We start from the raw sequence: 19453 nt of genomic DNA, 5'->3' as shown, positions 1-19453 counted from the left end.
CCAGTCCCCTGTCCACCCAAGGCAAGTGGCTTTGTAAACAAAGAGTTTGCCTCCCCAAAAAAATACTTACATCGGCACTGGCTTCTACCGCTTCAGAGAGGCAGAGGTGATGTCCCCATTCCTCCCGATAGAACCGGAAGCACAAAAATCTCCAGTCCGTTGCAAGAATGCATTTCTGCAAGGGTTCGACAACCCAACTCGACTGATAGGCACAGTAGATGTGAAAAAGTAGATGTGAGGTGCTGGACTTTAAACTTTAATTTCGTCAATCAAAAGGTATTGGTTGGGCTTGATTACAGGCAACCCTCCAAGAGGCAATGGCCTCTTCAATTGAGAAATCCAATTGAAATTGGATTTCTCAATCAAAAGGTATTGGTTGGACTTGATGACCGACAACCCTCCAAGAGGCAATGGCCTCTTCAATTGAGAAATCCAATTTATATTGGATTTCTCAATCAATAGGTATTGGTTTGGCTTGATGACAGGCAACCCTCCAAGAAGCAATGGCCTCCTCAACTGAAAAATCCAAATGAAATTGGATTTCTCAATCAAAAGGTATTGGTTTGGCTTGATGACAGGCAACCCTCCAAGAAGCAATGGCCTCCTCAACTGAAAAATCCAAATGAAATTGGATTTCTCAATCAAAAGGTATTGGTTGGGCTTGATGACCAGCAACCCTCCAAGAGGCAATGGCTTCCTCAACTGAGAAATCCAACTGAAATTGGATTTCTCAATCAAAATATATTGGTTGGGCTTGATGACTGGCAACCCTCCAAGAGGCAATGGCCTCCTCAACTGAGAAATCCAATTGAAATTAAATCAAGAAAAAGAGTGCTCCAAATAGTCATCTTTACTACTGGAGGGGCTGCCTAAAAATTTGACTTGTATATTAGAGCAGATTTGTGGAAAAATCAGTCAGTCACAGTTGTACAACCTCCAGGTTAACAAAAAAGATTAAGGAAAGGTAATTAAATTTAACATTAAAGTGGTTCTAAAAGCTCAAATTTCTTTTACCTTCATGAATTTTATTCTGTGTGCAATAAATAAATTATATGATACGCATAGATATACGTGCACAACAATCAATCCCCCTTAAAACCACACTTGAGGGATCCAAATAAATAATTATATGTGCAACACGTGAATTCCCTCTTCTTGGGAACATAAACAGTGCAAACGGTGTTAAGTGTCATACAACACACAACAAATATGTGAATAACACTAATAAATATCCAGAGCCAACAGCAAACAAATAAATAGTCATGAACAAAAATCCCAAAACAACAACACATAGGATAGTGCTCCAACTCCACTCTCATGCAAGTAGTGATGTGTAGGTGATCGATAGGTGACTATCCTTCAGTGGCCAAAATGCCCCCCCACCTCCTTACATAGACCCCTAAGGGCCAGCTCGCTTTAGGGATCACACCGATCCTAATAAGGACAGACTCCTCACAGGCTTCCCCTCAGTGATGGTATACGTCCTTCAATCCCAAGCCTCCACACAGCTACCAGCAAGCATCTCCCAGGATCATAATGAAACAAAAAAGATCCTCCATAGTGCAAACTGTTTAATCCAGCATAAATAAATAAATATAAAATGCCCACTCACATTGTATACTCTACATAATCGCTTTTCTACCACATGCTAAGAGTGTACTGCATGGGTATCTGGACATGTGTTCCAATATGGGCCCCACGCCGGAAATGACATCACCACGTAACCGGAAGTCCCTCCCCACGTACCGACGCGTTGCATCACGCTTACCACGTGACTTCCTCAGAGTCCCTGAGCCCTGAGGAAGTCACGTATATACCTGACCCTGAAGAAGTCATGTGGTAAGCGTGACACAACACATCGGTACGCGGGGAGGGACTTCCGGTTACGCGGTGACGTCATTTCCGGCATGGGGGCCATATTGGAACACCTTTCCAGATACCCGTACAGTACACCCTTAGCATGTGGTAGAAAAGCGATTATGTAAAGTATACAATGTGAGTGGGCATTTTATATTTATTTATTTATGCTGGATTAAACAGTTTGCACTATGGAGGATCTTTTTTGTTTCATTATGATCCTGGGAGATGCTTGCTGGTAGCTGTGTGGAGGCTTGAGATTGAAGGACATATACCATCACTGAGGGGAAGCCTGTGAGGAGTCTGTCCTTATTAGGATCGGTGTGATCCCTAAAGCGAGCTGGCCCTTAGGGGTCTATGTAAGGAGGTGAGGGGGCATTTTGGCCACTGAAGGATATTCACCTATCGATCACCTACACATCACTACTTGCATGAGAGTGGAGTTGGAGCACTATCCTATGTGTTGTTGTTTTGGGATTTTTGTTCATGACTATTTATTTGTTTGCTGTTGGCTCTGGATATTTATTAGTGCTATTCACATATTTGTTGTGTGTTGTATGACACTTAACACTGTTTGCACTGTTTATGTTCCCAAGAAGAGGGAATTCAAGTGTTGCACATATAATTATTTATTTGGATCCCTCAAGTGTGGTTTTAAGGGGGATTGATTGTTGTGCACGTACAGTATGTATATACATACATACATACACACATACATACACACTTATTGACTCTCTCCCTCTCTCATTGGGGGGGGGGGGCACAAAATTTTTGTGTTGCCTAGGGCAGCACAAAGTCTAAATACATCACTGGCTACACTGTGTTATTTATTGTGACTTACACTTATCAGGTATAAGGTTAGTGTTAGCAGCTTTAGGATTAGGGCTCCATTTAAGCGCAGGAGGATCTTTTTTATATTCTGTGTGCGGCGCCCCCCCAAATCCTTACCCCTTCGATCCAGCAATGTTCACAATACCCTCAGCTATCCCTCCTCATTGACTGAGACAACAGTGGGAACCCATTCCATTAGTTCCCATTGCTATCAATCACAGCCAGTGAGCTAAGGGGGGAGAGAGCAGGGGGCGGGGCAGAGCCATGGCCCTACGTGTCTTATGGATGCATAGATCAGCAGTTCAGGAGCGAGCATGTGGTGGTGCCCCCAGGGCAAGCAGCTTTTACCTGGGGGCTCTGCTCAAGGGGGATAAGCCAGAGCACCAGCGTGAGATTTGAAAAGGGGAGGATTGGGGAAGCTCACTTCACAGAGCAGGCAAGTATGACATGTTTGTTATTTTATTTTTTTTTAAAAAGTAAGCTTTAGTATCACTTTAAATTACAATATGGCTTGTGTAGCAATTGTATATTCTATATATTTTCGTTTATCCTTTAGAATAGCTGAAGACCAACAATGTGTGTCTGTTCTAAATTCAGGAAAACAAAAATCTTGCAAAAAGTAAAAAGGTGTGCAAGCTTTAAGACACGCACTGGGGGACTTGATCTGTCTTGAGTCATGTTGATGTGGTTAGGTTCCTTTCCAATGAAGGGTACTGTTACTGGGTACAGCACACAAAGACATTTTAGGCAATTGTACACCCCCAACCTTGTGGTAACAGTTTGGTGAAGGCCCTTTTCTGTTCTAGCATGACTGTGCTCAGTGGTGTATCTAGGTTTTGTGCTGCCCTAGGCAACACAAAAATGGTCTGCCCCAATATTTCCCACGGAGAGAGCCTAACACTGACCAACAACCCCCCAAAGGAGAGAGCCCGACACTGACCAATATCCCCCCCCCCACTGTGGAGAGAGCATAACACCAACCAGCAACCCACCCCCCCGAAGGAGAGATCTTGACACCAACCAACACCACCTCCCTGGCCAAGAGAGCCTTCCACCACCGCCGCCTCCCCCATACACCCGCTGCCACCCCTCCCATCTCTGGCAAGAGAGAGAAAGAAACTCACAGACACTCACCTTCACAGCTCTGGTCATCCCCGGGACAAAGATTCTGGCTCTGCATACCCCGTCAAGTAGCCCGCAAGCTCTCATAGATCCTACATGGTCCCCATGCAGCGTGTGTTCCTTCTTCTGGGGGGCAGCACTGCCCCCCTGAAAAATGCCGCCCTAGGCAAATGCCTTGTAAATACACCCTTGACCAGGGAGGACTGAAAACTCATGGGGCCCTCGGGCAATTGGGGATCATGGGGCCCCTTTGTTCTTGCCCACGCTCAAAACACACCGAACAAAGCCTATAAAAAGGTACCAGGGGCATTTTATGGGGCCCCCTACTGACCCCGGGCCCTCGGGTAGTGCCCAAGTGCTCGAATGGTCCGTCCGCCCCTGCCCATGACTGTGCTCCTGTGCACATAGCCAGCTCCATAAAGACATGGTTTGATGAATTTAGTGTGGAGGAACTCAATTGGTCTGCACTGATCCCTGACCTCAACCCTTCTGACCACCACTGAGTTGAAAAACCAACTGCAAGCCAAATCTTCACATTCAACATCAGTACCTGAGTTCACAAATATTCTTTATTCTGAATGGGCACAAATACCCAAAGACATGCTCAAAACATGTTGCGGAAAGTATGCTCAGAAGAGTGGAGGCTGTTATAGCCACAAAGGGGGGCAACTCCATACTAATGCCCATAGTTTTGGAATGGGATTTCCAGAAAGCTGCCAGTTGTGATGGTTAGCTGCCCATAAACTTGGTCAGAGTACTGTATGTATTTTTTAAACTGTAAAAAGTTCCTTTTTAGGTCCATCTTGTCTGACGTTTATCAAATAATAAGCAATAACTTGTTGCATTACTTTTTATGGGCTAAAATCTAAATAATCTGTAAATAGATATTTTCTTGAGCAGAAAGCTTGAATTAACAGGTCCCCCCGGGGTGACGCCTGCAGCTGCTTTCTAGGCCATTATCATGGACCCCTCCTGTGCACTGTTGGTGGGGAGGGAAGAAAGGCGGCATATGCTGAATCACAAGCGCTGCTCTATTTAAATTGTACAGTACATTGTATGGTCATGTTTGTGGCTTGTAGCTCTTTATGTGTAAGCTTCGAGGATTAGGGTTCATGTACACTGCAGCTGATAAACTGACATTCAGGAGCTGTTCAGCGTTTTTTTCAGCAGCCCCCCATGGAGTACATATCGTCATTTACAGTCGTTTACAGGCAGTTGAGTTTACAATCCTTTTTTTGAACTTGCGTTCAGCAGTAGATTTTATCAGCGTTTCAAAGCAAAACGCTGGTAAAACCGGCTAAACGCGTCTAAATGCTGCAAATCGTGTTTATAAGCGTTTGTGTTTGAATTTTTTTTTAACTCTTCCAGTTCCCGATGCTGTCCAGAGCCTTTTTTCATCACGAAAAATGCATTCAAAGCGTTTTCAAGGTACTCAACTGGACAAAGCACTGAACACAGGATGTTGCTACTAAGCTCACAAATTGTAATGACCGATTCACACCTCAGACCTCTCCCACCCTTGGAAACAAAAGATATGTTAATCACCATTCACACCTCAAATTCCTCATGAGGACCCCCTGCCAGGTGGCATTAATGACTCCCTCCACCAGACACCTTTCCCACCCTTGGAAACAAAAGAAATGTTAATGAGCAACTCACACCTAAGCTAATCTCCACACGTACTGCTGTCTCTGCTTCTACTCTCTGTATTTCTCTAAAACAGTCTGAAATAGTTAATAATTTACCACTTTTCAGTGCATTCTGGGCATTTGGGAGCTTCTCCTGTGCTTATCTTTAAAAAACGCTTCTAAACGCAAACACGCATAAACACATTATGCAAACGCGACTAAACAGATTTTTTAAACCTTCGTTTTCCAGCAGTCAGTTTCCATCATTCAGAAGTGTCCCGTGTACATGGGGCCTAAAACAGCCTCTTCTAGCCGCTTCTCTTCTAGCATCAATACCTAAATTTACAAATACTCTCTTAGTTGGATGAGCACCAATTCACATAAATACACACCAAAATCTTGTGAAAAGCCTTCCCAGGAGAGTGGAGGATGTTATAGTTGGGGGAACTCCATACTAATGTCCATAGTTTTGGAACTGGATATCCAACAAGCTCATGTACAGTAGGTGAGATGGTTAGGTGTTAAAAAGCGTATTGTCATGAGGTTGAGGTTAGGATCCTGTGGTATTCTAACCTCAACCCTTTTAAAGTGATACTAAAGGTTTCTTTTTTTTTTTTGTAAAATAACAAATATGTTATACTTACCTGCGTGCAGTGGTTTTGCACAGATCTGCCCGAATCCTCCTGGATCCTCCTCTTCTCTGGTCCCCCCGCAGGCTCTCCTGGATTGCTATGGGGGCACCCGCTGCTCTGTGTGTCCAGTGTGTCCATTCACACATGGAACCGCGGCTTGTCCCTGCTCCCTCTCTCCTCATTGGCTGACTGGCTGTGATTGAGAGCAGCGGGAGCCAATGGCTCCTGCTTGCTGTCTCAGCCAATGAGGAGACAGAGACCCAAGGCTGTCATGCACATTGCTGGATCTTGATGGGTCACAGGTAAGTACTGAGGGGGGCAGGGAAGGTTTTTTATCTGCTTGCATAGAATTTACATAGTTAGTCTGGCTGAAAAAAAAACAAAAGTCCATCCAGTTCAACCATAGTATGAATGAAGGTAGAATGCATGAAGGTAGAAAACCTTGATCCTTTACAACCACTTTAAGTCTCTTTGAGATGCATTGGAATGCTAATTGTAAGCCAAGCCTTCTCATCCAATGTCAGTACCTGACTACGTACATCCATAGAGTGAATCGTTAATCACAAGCTGATGGCTGTAATAGCAGCCATCAGCTTGTGCTCCCATTGTTCAACTGGTTTCCGACCTCAAAGTAAAAGTGATGCAGTGGCTCTACAGCTACTGATCACTTTCACAGAGTGGAAAGTGCAATTTCCCCCGACCATCATGTGGTACCCAGTGCTCTCCCACTCTTAACGCAAGACCAGGACCACCACCACTGACTTCAGGATGGAGAGCGGTGGAAGACCCAGACACACCCATGCCTCAATCTCCTCTGTACTAAAAGAAACATCTATGATTTTGTCACTTCCGGGTTCAGATCCACCATTTCCTGGCTGGTACAGCCAGGGGACACATCCAACTGAGCAAACCTGTTCTCAGTTACATACTGGGAAAAACAGGGGATACATTGGGGTCTTAGTGACCCCTAATGACTCCATACGGAGTACCTCTTGCCTGCATAATACTAGCACATGGAGGTTTATTAACCGTTTGTGATGGCAATAAAGCAAAAATAAATAAATAAAAGAAAAAAAGTTAAAAAAACAACAAATTTATAATATAAAATGTATTTTAAAAATCTGCCTTAACCCCCACTGCCCCACACACATAAATGCAAATGCACACCCAGAGCGCACACACGTATGTGAACTGCAGTCGCACCACATGTGTGACATATCGCCGTGAACGGCAGAGGGAGAGCAATAATTCTAGCACAAGAACTCCTGGTTAACTCTAAATTAATGAGCTGTAAGAGCTTTTAAAGTGTCACCTATGAAGATTTTTGGATGCCGTCGTTTTTTGAAATATCACAGACACACACAATTTTAAGACTTGGTATGTTTGGTATCTATTTGCTCAACACAGCCCCAATCTTTTATATTTTACCAAAATAATATATTTTGTGCGTTTGCAAAAAAATTAATTTTAATATATTATTGTTTCCTGAAAATATGTGTTCAAATAAACAGTTGCTTAAATATCATGTGACATAAAAAAAATAGCAACTATCATCTTTTTATTCCTCAGGACCAAATTTTTATAATGTTTTGGGGATTTAAGTAATTTTATTGCCAAAAATGAACATTTCCACATCTGTGCAAAAAAGAGAAAAATTGCTCTAACGCCAAACTAGTTTAGTTAAATGAGCCCAAATTCCCACAAATGAACTCGAAAATGTTGTGAAAAGCCTTCACAGAAGAATGGAGGCTGTTATAGTTATTGCAGCTTCATATTTATGACCATGGCTTTGAAATGGGTTGTCCAACAAGCTCCTATAGATGTGATGGTCATGTGTTCAAAAACCAATTGCCACGCAAGGTATATTGCCAAATTGCATATTCTACCACCGCATGCATAAAAAACCTGGAAAATTCCTTTAAATAAATATATTAAAAAAATAAAATGACAAAGTAACATGTTACACGTCGTCACCTACCTTCTCTCCTCTGCTGCCTCTTTCTCCTCGCTCTCCTTGCAAACCCTCAAATAGAAACAAGAAGACACAGGATAGATTTCACTAAATGCTCTTTCCAATGGTTTTATGTCATGTATTTATAACGCTTGGACGGAATGTATATTCAGAGTCCCTACCACAATAACATGTACTAGCATGGGAGCCAATAAACCTAACAGCACATGTTAGCATTGTGGTAAGAAACCGCAATCACAGGAGATAAAATCAAAGTGTCCCTGGCAAGAACCAATCCAAGATGGTGGGATTGCCAAGTCACCCAACTAACCACTGAACCACCATACTGCTGGAGATAAGTAATTTTGTGAGAATGGATTTCATAAGGATGGCTATTTACAATGTACTGAATTTGGTATTCTTAGTTTTTAAGTAAAAAAAAAAAATTAAAAAAAATATATATACAGGTAAAACTCGAAAAATTAGAATATTGTGCAAAAGTTCATTTATTTCAGTAATGCAACTTAAAAGGTGAAACAAATATATGAGATAGACTCATTACATGCAAAGCAAGATAGTTCAAGCTGTGATTTGTCATCATTGTGATGATTATGGCTTACAGCTCTTGATGCACTGACTCCAGCCTCAGTCCACTCCTTGTGAAAGTCCCCAAGACTTTTGAATGGCCTTTTCCTGACAATCCTCTCCAGGCTGCGGTCATCCCTGCTGCTTGTGCACCTTTTTCTTCCACACTTTTCCCTTCCACATAACTTTCTATTAATGTGCTTTGATACAGCACTATGGGAACATCCAACTTCTTTTGCAATTACCTTTTGAGGCTTTCCCTCCTTATGGAGGGTGTCAATGATGGTTTTCTGTACAACTGTTAGGTCAACAGTCTTTCCCATGATTGTGATTCCTACTGAACCAGACTGAGAGACCATTTAAAGGCTCAGGAACCCTTTGCAGGTGTTATGGCTTAATTAGCTGATTGGAGTGGGACACTTTGAGCCGAGAATACTCCACCTTTTCACAATATTCTCATTTTCTGAGATTGTGGATTTGGGGTTTTCATGAGCTGTAAGCCATAATCATCACAATGATGACAAATCACGGCTTGAACTATCTTGCTTTGTATGTAATGAGTCTATCTCATATATTAGTTTCACCTTTTAAGTTGCATTACTGAAATAAATGAACTTTTGCACCATATTATAATTTTTCGAGTTTCACCTGTATATAGATAGATATTTTAATGCCATCTTGAAAAAATAAACACCAAGGTGCCATGTATATGTGGCACCCTCCATCATCGCCACATTTCAGTTTTCACTCTTTCTTTTCTCCTCATTCTTCTATTTCTTTCCTCCCATCTTTTACCTAACCCACCCTTCAGTTTTCACTCCTTCTCTTTATCTTATCCACCCTTCAGTTTTCACTCCTCTTTATCTTATTCTCATTCTTTTTCTTCCATCTCTTCCCGATTTTGATCTACTCCTTACTTATCCTCCCCTAACCTTCATTATCCTCATTCCCTGTGTAGCTTAGGTAGGGTTTTTTTGTGGTTAGTTAGAGGCTTGCTAGACGTCTGGGTATGAATCAGCCCGGGAGTGAGTCAGAAAGGTCACTTCAGGTTAGGCTGGGAGGGTCTACGGGTCTGGGCTTCTGGAGCCCTACCACTCTTCTAGAAACTTCTGGCACTTTCTGGATTAGTGGCGGAGAAGGGGAGGAGACCCAGATTTGCAAGTTTGAAGGAACCTGGCCAATCCCCAGCAGGAGGGCTGTCATGGATGGTGGCTAGGACAACCCATAAATGTGTGAGAGCCTGCTCAGCAGGAGAGTTGTAGTCGAGTGGAAGATGGAGTGAGGAAGGAGCTGCTGGCATGGAGCTTGGGAGGGGGGCCTTCCTACAGGCTGAAGGTGGACAGAAGGACCTCCACTGTCCCACAGTCTACTTGGGAGAGACAGTGTGTCAGCAGGGAAGGAGCCAGCCCAGCGTAAGGCCTGAAAGCAGCTGCAACCCATTAAGCTACAGGAAAAGGACAGTGTGAGTACTTCTACACCCCCTGTGCCGAAGAAGGAAAAAGGTGGTCAGGTGCAAGACCCAACTAGTTCTATCTGAGACTGCTTCATTTGTAGATCTTAGAATACCTTAAGGACACTCTCAAGACACTTTCAAGACAGCCAGGTGGATGAGAAGACTTTCATCTGGGATCTGAGGAGGTTCACCAAAGAAGACCAAGTGCTCCTTGCAAAGACTGTATGTTGCTGATTTTATCCTTTTTACTAAGAAGTTGCCCTCCAAAGTTGTACAGTTCCATGAAGCATCCCATATACCCCTAGATCCCATCCAAGTTGTTAACCCCTAATAAAACAGCAAAAACCAAGCTCAAGGACTGTTTTACTGACTTTGGATGAAAGTGTGGAAAATGCATGTTGCCTCACTGTGCAGAGCTTAGGGGGACCCAAAAACTCAGCAGCCCTCAAGAAGGTATTTCTCTACCTGTGTTGTCAATGCCCTACCTTTTCCAAAGTGCCTCTATCCATAGTGCAGTGATGAAGATTCCTTCCTCCTATAACCCCTCCCAGTGCTCACAGTTGACCTCACTCTCAGATATATACGCCATGCAAACCTTATGCATGTCTGAAGGACATTGTATTCCATCTTTGACCAGTTGCCTGGATGACTCCTCCTCGATGTAGTTAAGATTAGGTTACCATCTCCATACATTCTTCATGCGTGCTATACTTCTATAGTACAATTACGGCCTCCCAATAAAATATATTTAATTATATTAATATCTGCACTAAAAGTTTTCTCTTACTCCCCCCTTCATGCAAAGTACCACAAATGCCTGTCAATTAAGTCCTGACCAGTTCAGCTCTGTGAACTACAGAACACCTCCCTGTCTCCTCATTGCCATAACATAGTAAGGAGTCCTAACAAACTTCCTGTCCAAAGCTGACAACTCTGCTCCTTCATAGATACAGTATTAGGTGTGACCAGGTGCTGATTAACAAGCTACAGGCATGTGATTTATCAGTGAAAATGCTGATAGCCGTGCCACTGCAACATGCACCCCACGGTAGTGCAGGCAGGACCAGCCTACATAAGGGTGACATCTCTGCTCTGAATTCAGGAACAATGCAGCATAATTGCCACCCATCACAGGAAGCATGTTAGGACACCTCACTATGTTTTGGAAATGAGGAGACAGGGAGGTGTTCTGTCATTCACAGAGCTGAACATGGTTTGAGATAACATTGCAGAGTGCACAGGAAGATGACTGTGATTTCTAGGAGGGTCGACTGGTATTTTTTTTTTTCGTGCACTTTCAAAAAATTTAACAAACTGCTTTAAATTTTATATATATATATATATATATATATATATATATATATATATATACACACACAGGTGTATCTCAGTTTACGAATTTTATTATCTGCAGGACTTTTCGTAATGCAAAACATTATTACACCGAAATGTGGTTTCCCATAGGAATGCACTGAAAACCAATTAATCCGTTCTGGAGGTCAGAAAAAAGTCTTTTATCTGTTCAAAACTCTTTATAAAGTGCACTTTAAAGGCATAAATACTATACAGGGACATGATTAAAAAATTAATTTGTAAATGCATTGAAAACCAATTAATCCGTTTCGGAGGTCAGAAAAAAAGAAAAAAAAGTCTTATCTGTTCAAAACACTTTATAAAGTGCACTTTAAAGGCATAAAGAGACATGATTAAAAAAAAAAATCGTAAATGCAATGAAAACCAATTAATCCGTTCCGGAAGTAAAAAAAAAGTCAAAAAATAGTTTTATCTGTTCAAGACTCTATATAAAGTACACTTTAAAGGCATAAAGGAACATGACTAAAAAAAAAAAATTGTAAATGCATTGAAAACCAATTAATCAGTTCCAGAGGTCAGAAAAAAAAAAGTTTTATCTATTAAAAACTCTTTATAAAGTGCACTTTAAAGGCATAAATACTGTACAGGGACGTGATTAAAAATTAATTCGGAAATGCATTGAAAACCAATTAATCCATTCGTATTGCGAAAAAAATTTGTAAACTGAGGCATTATTGTCAATGGATTTAAATTCGTAAACCGAAAATTACATTAACCGAGGCGTTTGGAAACCGAGGTACGCCTGTATATATATATATATATATGTATATATATATATATATATATATATATATATATATATATAGGATAAACTGTTTGTTAGAGGTCATAATGTGGTATTTTACGTGTATAATTCAATTTCAGGGGCACCATTGCGGTGGACCACATGGCTGGTTCATTGTGAGGCTTGCTGGTATTCAGGATAGAGTATCTTTACAGGGATCTTCCTGCTGATTCTATGGACCCTATCTACCCTTTTGGCTTGCCATAGGATAATGTTTGGGCATTGTTGATGATGTGGATTGCCTTTTATAAAACATGGTATCACCCTATCTCTTACCCCTTATACTGATGTTTGCCTCATATTACCAGTGATGTCAGTCTGTTGGTTATTAGTGATTGACTTGGATTATACATTTAACCAAAAGCTTGGATCCTGAGGAGGCGATAGTCTCACAAGACACGTTGATCCAATACACCTCTTTGGAATTGCCTTCTTCAGTCTATTGTATCAGATCTTTATGGCCAATAAAAAATAATCTGTGCGTGTAATGCACATTTTAAGTGTCTTTAACACTTTTCCGCCCGGCCTAGATTGTCGTCTGAGCATCATATGACGTCCTCTCAGAAGGCGCAACTCACGCGGCCGCGGGGCCACATAACGGGGCGATCTATCACCAGCCAGTGTCATGTGATCGCTGTGACCAATCACCGCAGATCACATGACAATTGTAAACAATAGATGGCTTCCTTTCATGCCATCTATTGTATACAATTGTGTTGTTGGCTGTAATTGGTTGCAGTGATCACATGGTACAGACAGGGCCAATCACAGCCCATCTGTACCATGTGATTAGCTTTTGCCAATCACAGCTAATCACAACAAAAGACGCTGAATGAATCAGTTTCATTCAATAAAAATGTGTTGTAATAAAATCACGTTTTGTATACTTGTTATATTTGTCAATATGCGTTCCTTTTAAAGCACATTCAAAGTCCCTATTTACCTCCTCTAGCCCTATTTGTGGCACTTTGAGGTAGGAGTGAAAGTATTAATATTTAGAGAGGGATGGTGCTACGGAGGGATGGTTTTGGCGATGGTTTTACCCTTGCTGAGAAATAAACTATTTCAACAATCAAACAATACATTAGAACTTACAGGGGCGCCCAGTGGTCCCGCAGTTCCTGGTGGTCCTCTGGGTCCCTCTAGTCCCTATAATAAAACACAACAACATATTAACACAGCCATAAATTTTACAAGACAATAAAGATGTTGTCCATAATCAGACATAAAATGTGTTTAAAAGTAGTTTGGGCCTCAGATGTATTTTATTTCCAGGGTTTAGGTCTGTTTGATAAATAGTTGAGGTGAACAACAACAATAATGCAAAAAGTTTAAAAATAATTTCTAAAAATGACCCTGCTCTTGCCTCCAGTGTTCCCCCACATGGAAGAAAAATATATTTGACATATATTTTAAAAATATTCTTCCCAAATATATTGCCATATATTTGAAATGCTACAATTTTGCAATTTTGGCCATATTCAATATATTTAAAAATATATTTCAATAAATAAATATATATATATATTTTTTTTTTATTTATGCAGTACATATACATATATATATATATATATATATATATATATATATAGCATGTTGAAATGTGTTTTTGTTACAAAATATATGAAAAATATTTTTAAAAATAAATTTCAAATATACTGTATGTCTTTAAAAATACAAATCTACATTTTTGGAATGCATTTACAAATATATATATATATATATATATATATATAAACTATATGTTAAAATTACTTTTTTATATGTTAAAAGAATATATTTAAAAAATATATATTTCTAAAAATATATATTTTTAAAATATATTCTTCACTTTTTTTAACATATGAACAAGTCATTTCAACATATATATTGACATATATTTGTAAATGCATTCCAAAAATGTAGATTTGTATTTTTAAAGACATACAGTATATTTGAAATGTATTTTTAAAAATATTTTTTATATTTTTTGTAATAAAAACGCATTTCAACATATATATATATATATATATATATATATATATATCATTTTTTTTTTTTTCAAATATATACTGAATATGGCCAAAATTGTAACATTTTAAATATATGGCAATATATTTGGGAAGAATATTTTTTAAATATATTTCAAATTTTTTTTCTTCCATATGGGTCTCCACGTCTAAAGGCCTAGGCACCTGAACAAGTGTTTGCTGAAGCAAAGAATCAGAGTTCAGATTGGCCATTTGTCCACTTTAGCAAAGACCATGTGACCAAATGTCAGACACGCTGGCTGCACAAAAGCTTATAACTACATTTTGGCCAAGAAAGGTAAGTACTTCAGTCTATTTCTCTTTTTTATCAATCCCAGGCTATGTGGCTCCAGGTTATTATTTGGTTACAGGTCTTCTTTCATATTTTTTAACACCTCCTTGATCCATGATGAAATAACGATTGTGTATAGTGGAATTTGCTCATTAATTAAAGCATAAATCCAAAACAGCATTACACTTCTCATTTAATATAAAATCCTCTGTTGTAAGCCACAGACTGGAAATTTCCTCCATCCAAAGCGCAGATTGGCAGAGCTTCTCAATTGACCTTTTCAGAGAAGGGTACAATCTCAGAACACAAAATTATTCCATTTTCTAAAAATGTATTGTATTACTTTAATGTGTGTCCTTAGGATTGGTTCTCATTATTTTTAATGTGTGTAATTTCATTCGTAAAGAAGAAAATGTTGGGAAATACAAGTGCTATTCATATATTATAGTGTACAAGATGTGTCTTGTTCCAAGATAATGTGCTGACCCACATTCTGAGGTCGTTGGAGGACACAAGAGGCTAAATACTGGCCATAGGATGGCTGGAGTGCAGGAACAATGCAAAACCAAAAAGTAAAGACCTGTTTTCAAGACTGCAATGGACTGTGGTAATTACTGTATAGACTTTATTGGAACTATAAATGATATAAAAAAAATATAATAAAATAATTGTCCTTGTTTAGGTCTTTATTACCCACCATGGTAAGAGACACCCATTCCCATTAAAACCTAAATCTGTTCCCTCTCCACAAAATGTATATGCTATTTGAAAATCATTGCTAAATAAAACCCAACAAATCACCCGTGCTCTTGTGCTGAAATCCTGCTACAAAAATGATACTATAAAATTTATGATAGAAAAAAATTATATATAAAGTGTTGCTGCTGCTCAAGTGATATACACTAATAATACTCCAAACTTATGAGACCACAGTGCATCACAAAATTGTTCAATTAGTGTACATAAGATGTGAGTTTATTCAAATAGTGTTTCATATCTTCCAATCAATCTTCCAATAAACAAATCTTCCTTAACAGTGCCTTGGTGCTCAAACAGTTCCAGAAAAAAAAAAAAAAGTGCTCGGTGACCCCAGCCACTATTCACACCTCACTCACCAGATAGGTTGGACTTTTTTTGTGTACAAGAGTCAAAGAATCAAGATTTTTTTCTGGTGAGGTATGCTCTTGGGTACTTCAAGGGCTCTTTCACAGTGTATCTGTATCTGCAACCAATCTGTGTAAAACTGAGCTTACCGACAAATCCCGTTTGTATGGGGATTCTGATGGAGGCTGGAGCGCTGATCCCTTGAAGAAGAGGATTTTCTAAGCTTGGACTTCCACAGATGATGGTCATTACAATAATTGTCTACATTTAGGAAATCCTTGCAAATAGGGATTGGAGCATGTGACATGCTCCAATCAGAGGTGTATTTACCACAAGGCAAACAAGGCATTTGCCTATGGTGGCATTTTTCAGGGGGGGGGGCAGCACCACTCCCTGGAAGAAGGGACAGAACAAGGGACCCATGCATGGGGACCAGGTGGGATCCAAGAGAGCCTGCGGGCTGCTTGATGGTGTATGAAGAGCCTCAGAGACTCTCATTCCAGGGGATGTCTGGAGCTGTGAAGGTGAGTGTCTTTTTCTCTCTCGCTGGGGAGTGGGATGGCCGGGTGTATGGAAGGTGGTGGTAATGGAAGGCTTTCTCGAGTGGGGGGGGTCAGGGGTGGAGGCGGAGGTGGTGTTGGTTGGTGTCAGGCTCTCTCCGTGGGAGGGGGGGGATGTTTTTTGCGTTGCCTAGGGCAGCACAAAACCTAAATACACCACTGGCTCCAATGCTTAAGGAACATTTGTTTATTGGAAGATTGATTGGAAGATATGAGCATCTTATGTACATTATTGAACAATTTTGTGATGCGCTGTGGTCTCATAAGTTTGGAGTATTTGAAAATCATTGATATCTTCTAAATGGAAGATTTGACCTCTACCTTACATAATAAAAAGGACAAATTCAGAGGCCCTGGCTGTACTTCAAAACCACAGAACCCTACCTGCAGGTAACAGCCCAAATACTCTAAACTAGGATGAATACAACAGGGTATCTCATTTTCACCTCTATGACCTCCTGCTAGAGCTTTATTTCTTCATTGAGAGCCATCTCCCCTTCCCCACTTTCCTGATATATTTTCTGCGAGAGACAACCCTACCCTGCCACCCCATCCTTCAACTTTCCTAGATCTGGGATGCGTTACTCATCTAAACAGGTTGGCTGGTTAAATGAAACATGAAGCAAGCCTTTCTTCTACGACCCTAACCATTTCTCAAAAATTCAAAATGGTCACTAACAAGTTGTACTGTGTTAACTAATGTTTAGATTATTACATAATCGCTAAAGACAACTTTGAAGCTGAAATGTTCTTAGAGTATAATTGTAACTATTGAATGGTTTTTGACATCACAAATAAAGAATCTGATAAAAAAAATCCAAATCCCCTTGCATTCTAGGCCACATAGGTTCACATATAACTCGTAATCATTCCCAGTATTCAAAGATGTGTAAACCAGTCCCTCTAGGCCAGTGGTTCCCAACCTCAGTCCTCAAGTACCCCTAACAGGCCAAGTTGTGAGAATTATCCTTAGATACAGTGGTGAAAATAATTATTTGATCCACTGCAGATTTTGTAAGTTTGCCCACTTACAAAGAAATGAAGGGTCTATAATTTTTATAATACGTGTATTTAAAATGATAGAGACAGAATATCAAAATCCAGAACAAACACAATACAAATGTTATAAATTCAGTTGCAGTTCAGTGAGTAAAATATGTATTTGATCCCCTACCAACCAATAATAATTCTGGCTTCCACAGACTGGCTATGTGCTCATGTGGCACACAGATTAGTCCTGTCAATTTAAGAAGGTGCTCCTAACAACTTGTAATGTGTATAAAAGACACCTGTCCACAGAATATCTTTCTTCCATTCAAACCTCCCCACCATGGGCAGGACCAAAGAGCTGTCAAAGGATGTCAGGGAAAAGATTGTAGACCTGCACAAGGCTGGAGTGGGCTACAAGACCATCATCAAGAAGCTTGGTGAGAAGGAGACAACTGTTGGAGCGATTGTTCACAAATGGAAGAAATACAAAATAACCATCAATCGCCTTCGGTCTGGAGCTCCATGCAAGAGTTTGCCTCATAGGGTTAGGATGATCATGAGAAAAATGAGGGATAAATGATTCGGGGAAGAATTTGGAGAAAGTGCTGTGGTCAGATGAGACCAAAATTGAGCTCTTTGGCATTAACTTGACTCGCCGTGTTTGGAGGAAGAAAAATATTGACTATGACCCTAAGAACACCATCCCTACAGTCAAGCATGGAGGTGGAAACATTTTGCTTGGGCTGCTTCTCTGCTAAAGGTACAGGCTGACTTTGCCACATTGAGGGCTCAATGGACGGAGCCATGTATTGTAAAATCTTGGATGAGAACCTTCTTCTTCTTCTACGGACAGAGCTGAAACTTCGAGTTGCCAAACGACAGCCAAGAAACCTTAAGGATTTACAGAAGATCTGTAAATAAGAGTGGACCAAAAACCCTCCTGAGATGTGTGTAAACCTGGTAACCAACTACAAGAAACGTCTTACTTCTGTGTTTGCCAACAAGGGTTTCTCTACCAAGTACTAAGGCATGTTATGCTTGGGGATCAAATACTTATTTTACTCACTGAACTGCAACTCAATTTATAACATTTGTATTGTGTTTTTTCTGGATTTTTGGTTGATATTTTGTCTCTATCATTTCAAATACATCTATGATAAAAATTATAGACCCTTCATTTCTTTGTAGTTGGGCAAACTCTGCAGGAGATCAAATAATTATTCCCTACTGTAGCTGTCATAAATACCAAGCCATTGGCATTAATTTAAATCACCTGTACAAGGTGAAGGAAATCATGACATGCAAGTGTACGATCCAACTGCACATGTTCCTGCATTAAAAATGGCTGTGTGTATAAGTGGGCGCTGCAGCGACCATCGGATGGAACCCAACAGAATCAGCAAAGGAGTTACAGCAAGGCAATGTTTCGGAGTCTCGTAGGACCCCCTTCATCAGGCATATCACAGGTGATCCTCAGTGTGCTGGTGACATTCTCCCTTGGAAATCATGATATGACTAATTTATTGGGGATACTCGAGGACAGAGCTTGGGAACCACTGCTCTAGAGGACAATATAGCAGCATGCACTGTCCAAAGTAAAGAGGGCAACTGATAAGTTCCTATTAAATGAACAAATGTGGGCTTTCCATACAGAAGTGTTCAAGAGGCAAACAATGGACATCAGTGGCAGTTCTCCAATATTAAAGTCAAGGAAATTATTGTTCTCTAGAAAACATAAAATTGGGTGTTTTCAAAAGTCTCAGTCTTGCTTCTTGTACCTGCTAAAGGAAACACAGAAGAAGATCTAAACAAAATAATACAGTATTTGTATATACAGTATACTGGATAAAGTCCATTGTAGTCCTTAAAACAGGTTTTAATTATTTGACCTTGGTTAGTATTCTGTACTGTCAAACTCTGAACTCTTTGAAGTACGGTAGGTAGAAACCATTAGGGTCAGAATTTTGAGTGCAAGGACAATTCAACTGTTCAGATTACCATCTGCCTGCTCCATAAACAGTTACATAAACAGGGTGTCTAAAGCCAACATTTTATTTTGCATTTTCAGTAGAGTGGGGAAGGTTTGGACTCTTTTTCCTGCTAGTATATTCTTTCTATCTGTCCCATTGACCACTGTCACCAGAACTGGAAATAAGGGAAAATCACAAATTTGTACTGTTTGCTGAAAAGGAGTTGAGAGTAAATCTTCCATTGGGGACACCCGTTCCAGTGACAGCTGCTTAAGAAGGTATTTTCCTTACTTTGGAGAGATTTTCTCTAA

At 40.2% G+C, this 19453-nt stretch overlaps 1 protein-coding gene across 1 annotated transcript in view; it reads right to left on the bottom strand.

Annotated features, from left to right (window-relative positions):
- COL22A1 (collagen type XXII alpha 1 chain) overlaps positions 1–19453 on the bottom strand; it is a 665084-nt gene that overhangs the window by 397283 nt on the left and 248348 nt on the right. Inside the window, exons 16-17 of the mRNA XM_089654647.1 lie at positions 13313–13366; positions 8049–8093 (exon numbers count right to left, since the gene is read on the bottom strand). Of these exons, the coding sequence (XP_089510773.1) occupies positions 8049–8093; positions 13313–13366 (99 nt within the window). The remainder of the gene's footprint in view (positions 1–8048; positions 8094–13312; positions 13367–19453) is intronic.

This window comes from Staurois parvus, unplaced genomic scaffold (assembly GCF_062004578.1).
Source record: "Staurois parvus isolate SC_StPar_1 unplaced genomic scaffold, SC_StPar_1.0 ptg000783l, whole genome shotgun sequence".
Lineage (NCBI taxonomy): Eukaryota > Metazoa > Chordata > Amphibia > Anura > Ranidae > Staurois > Staurois parvus.
The sequence above is the reverse complement of the archived record's forward strand: the minus strand, read 5'-3'. Positions and strand labels throughout refer to the sequence as shown.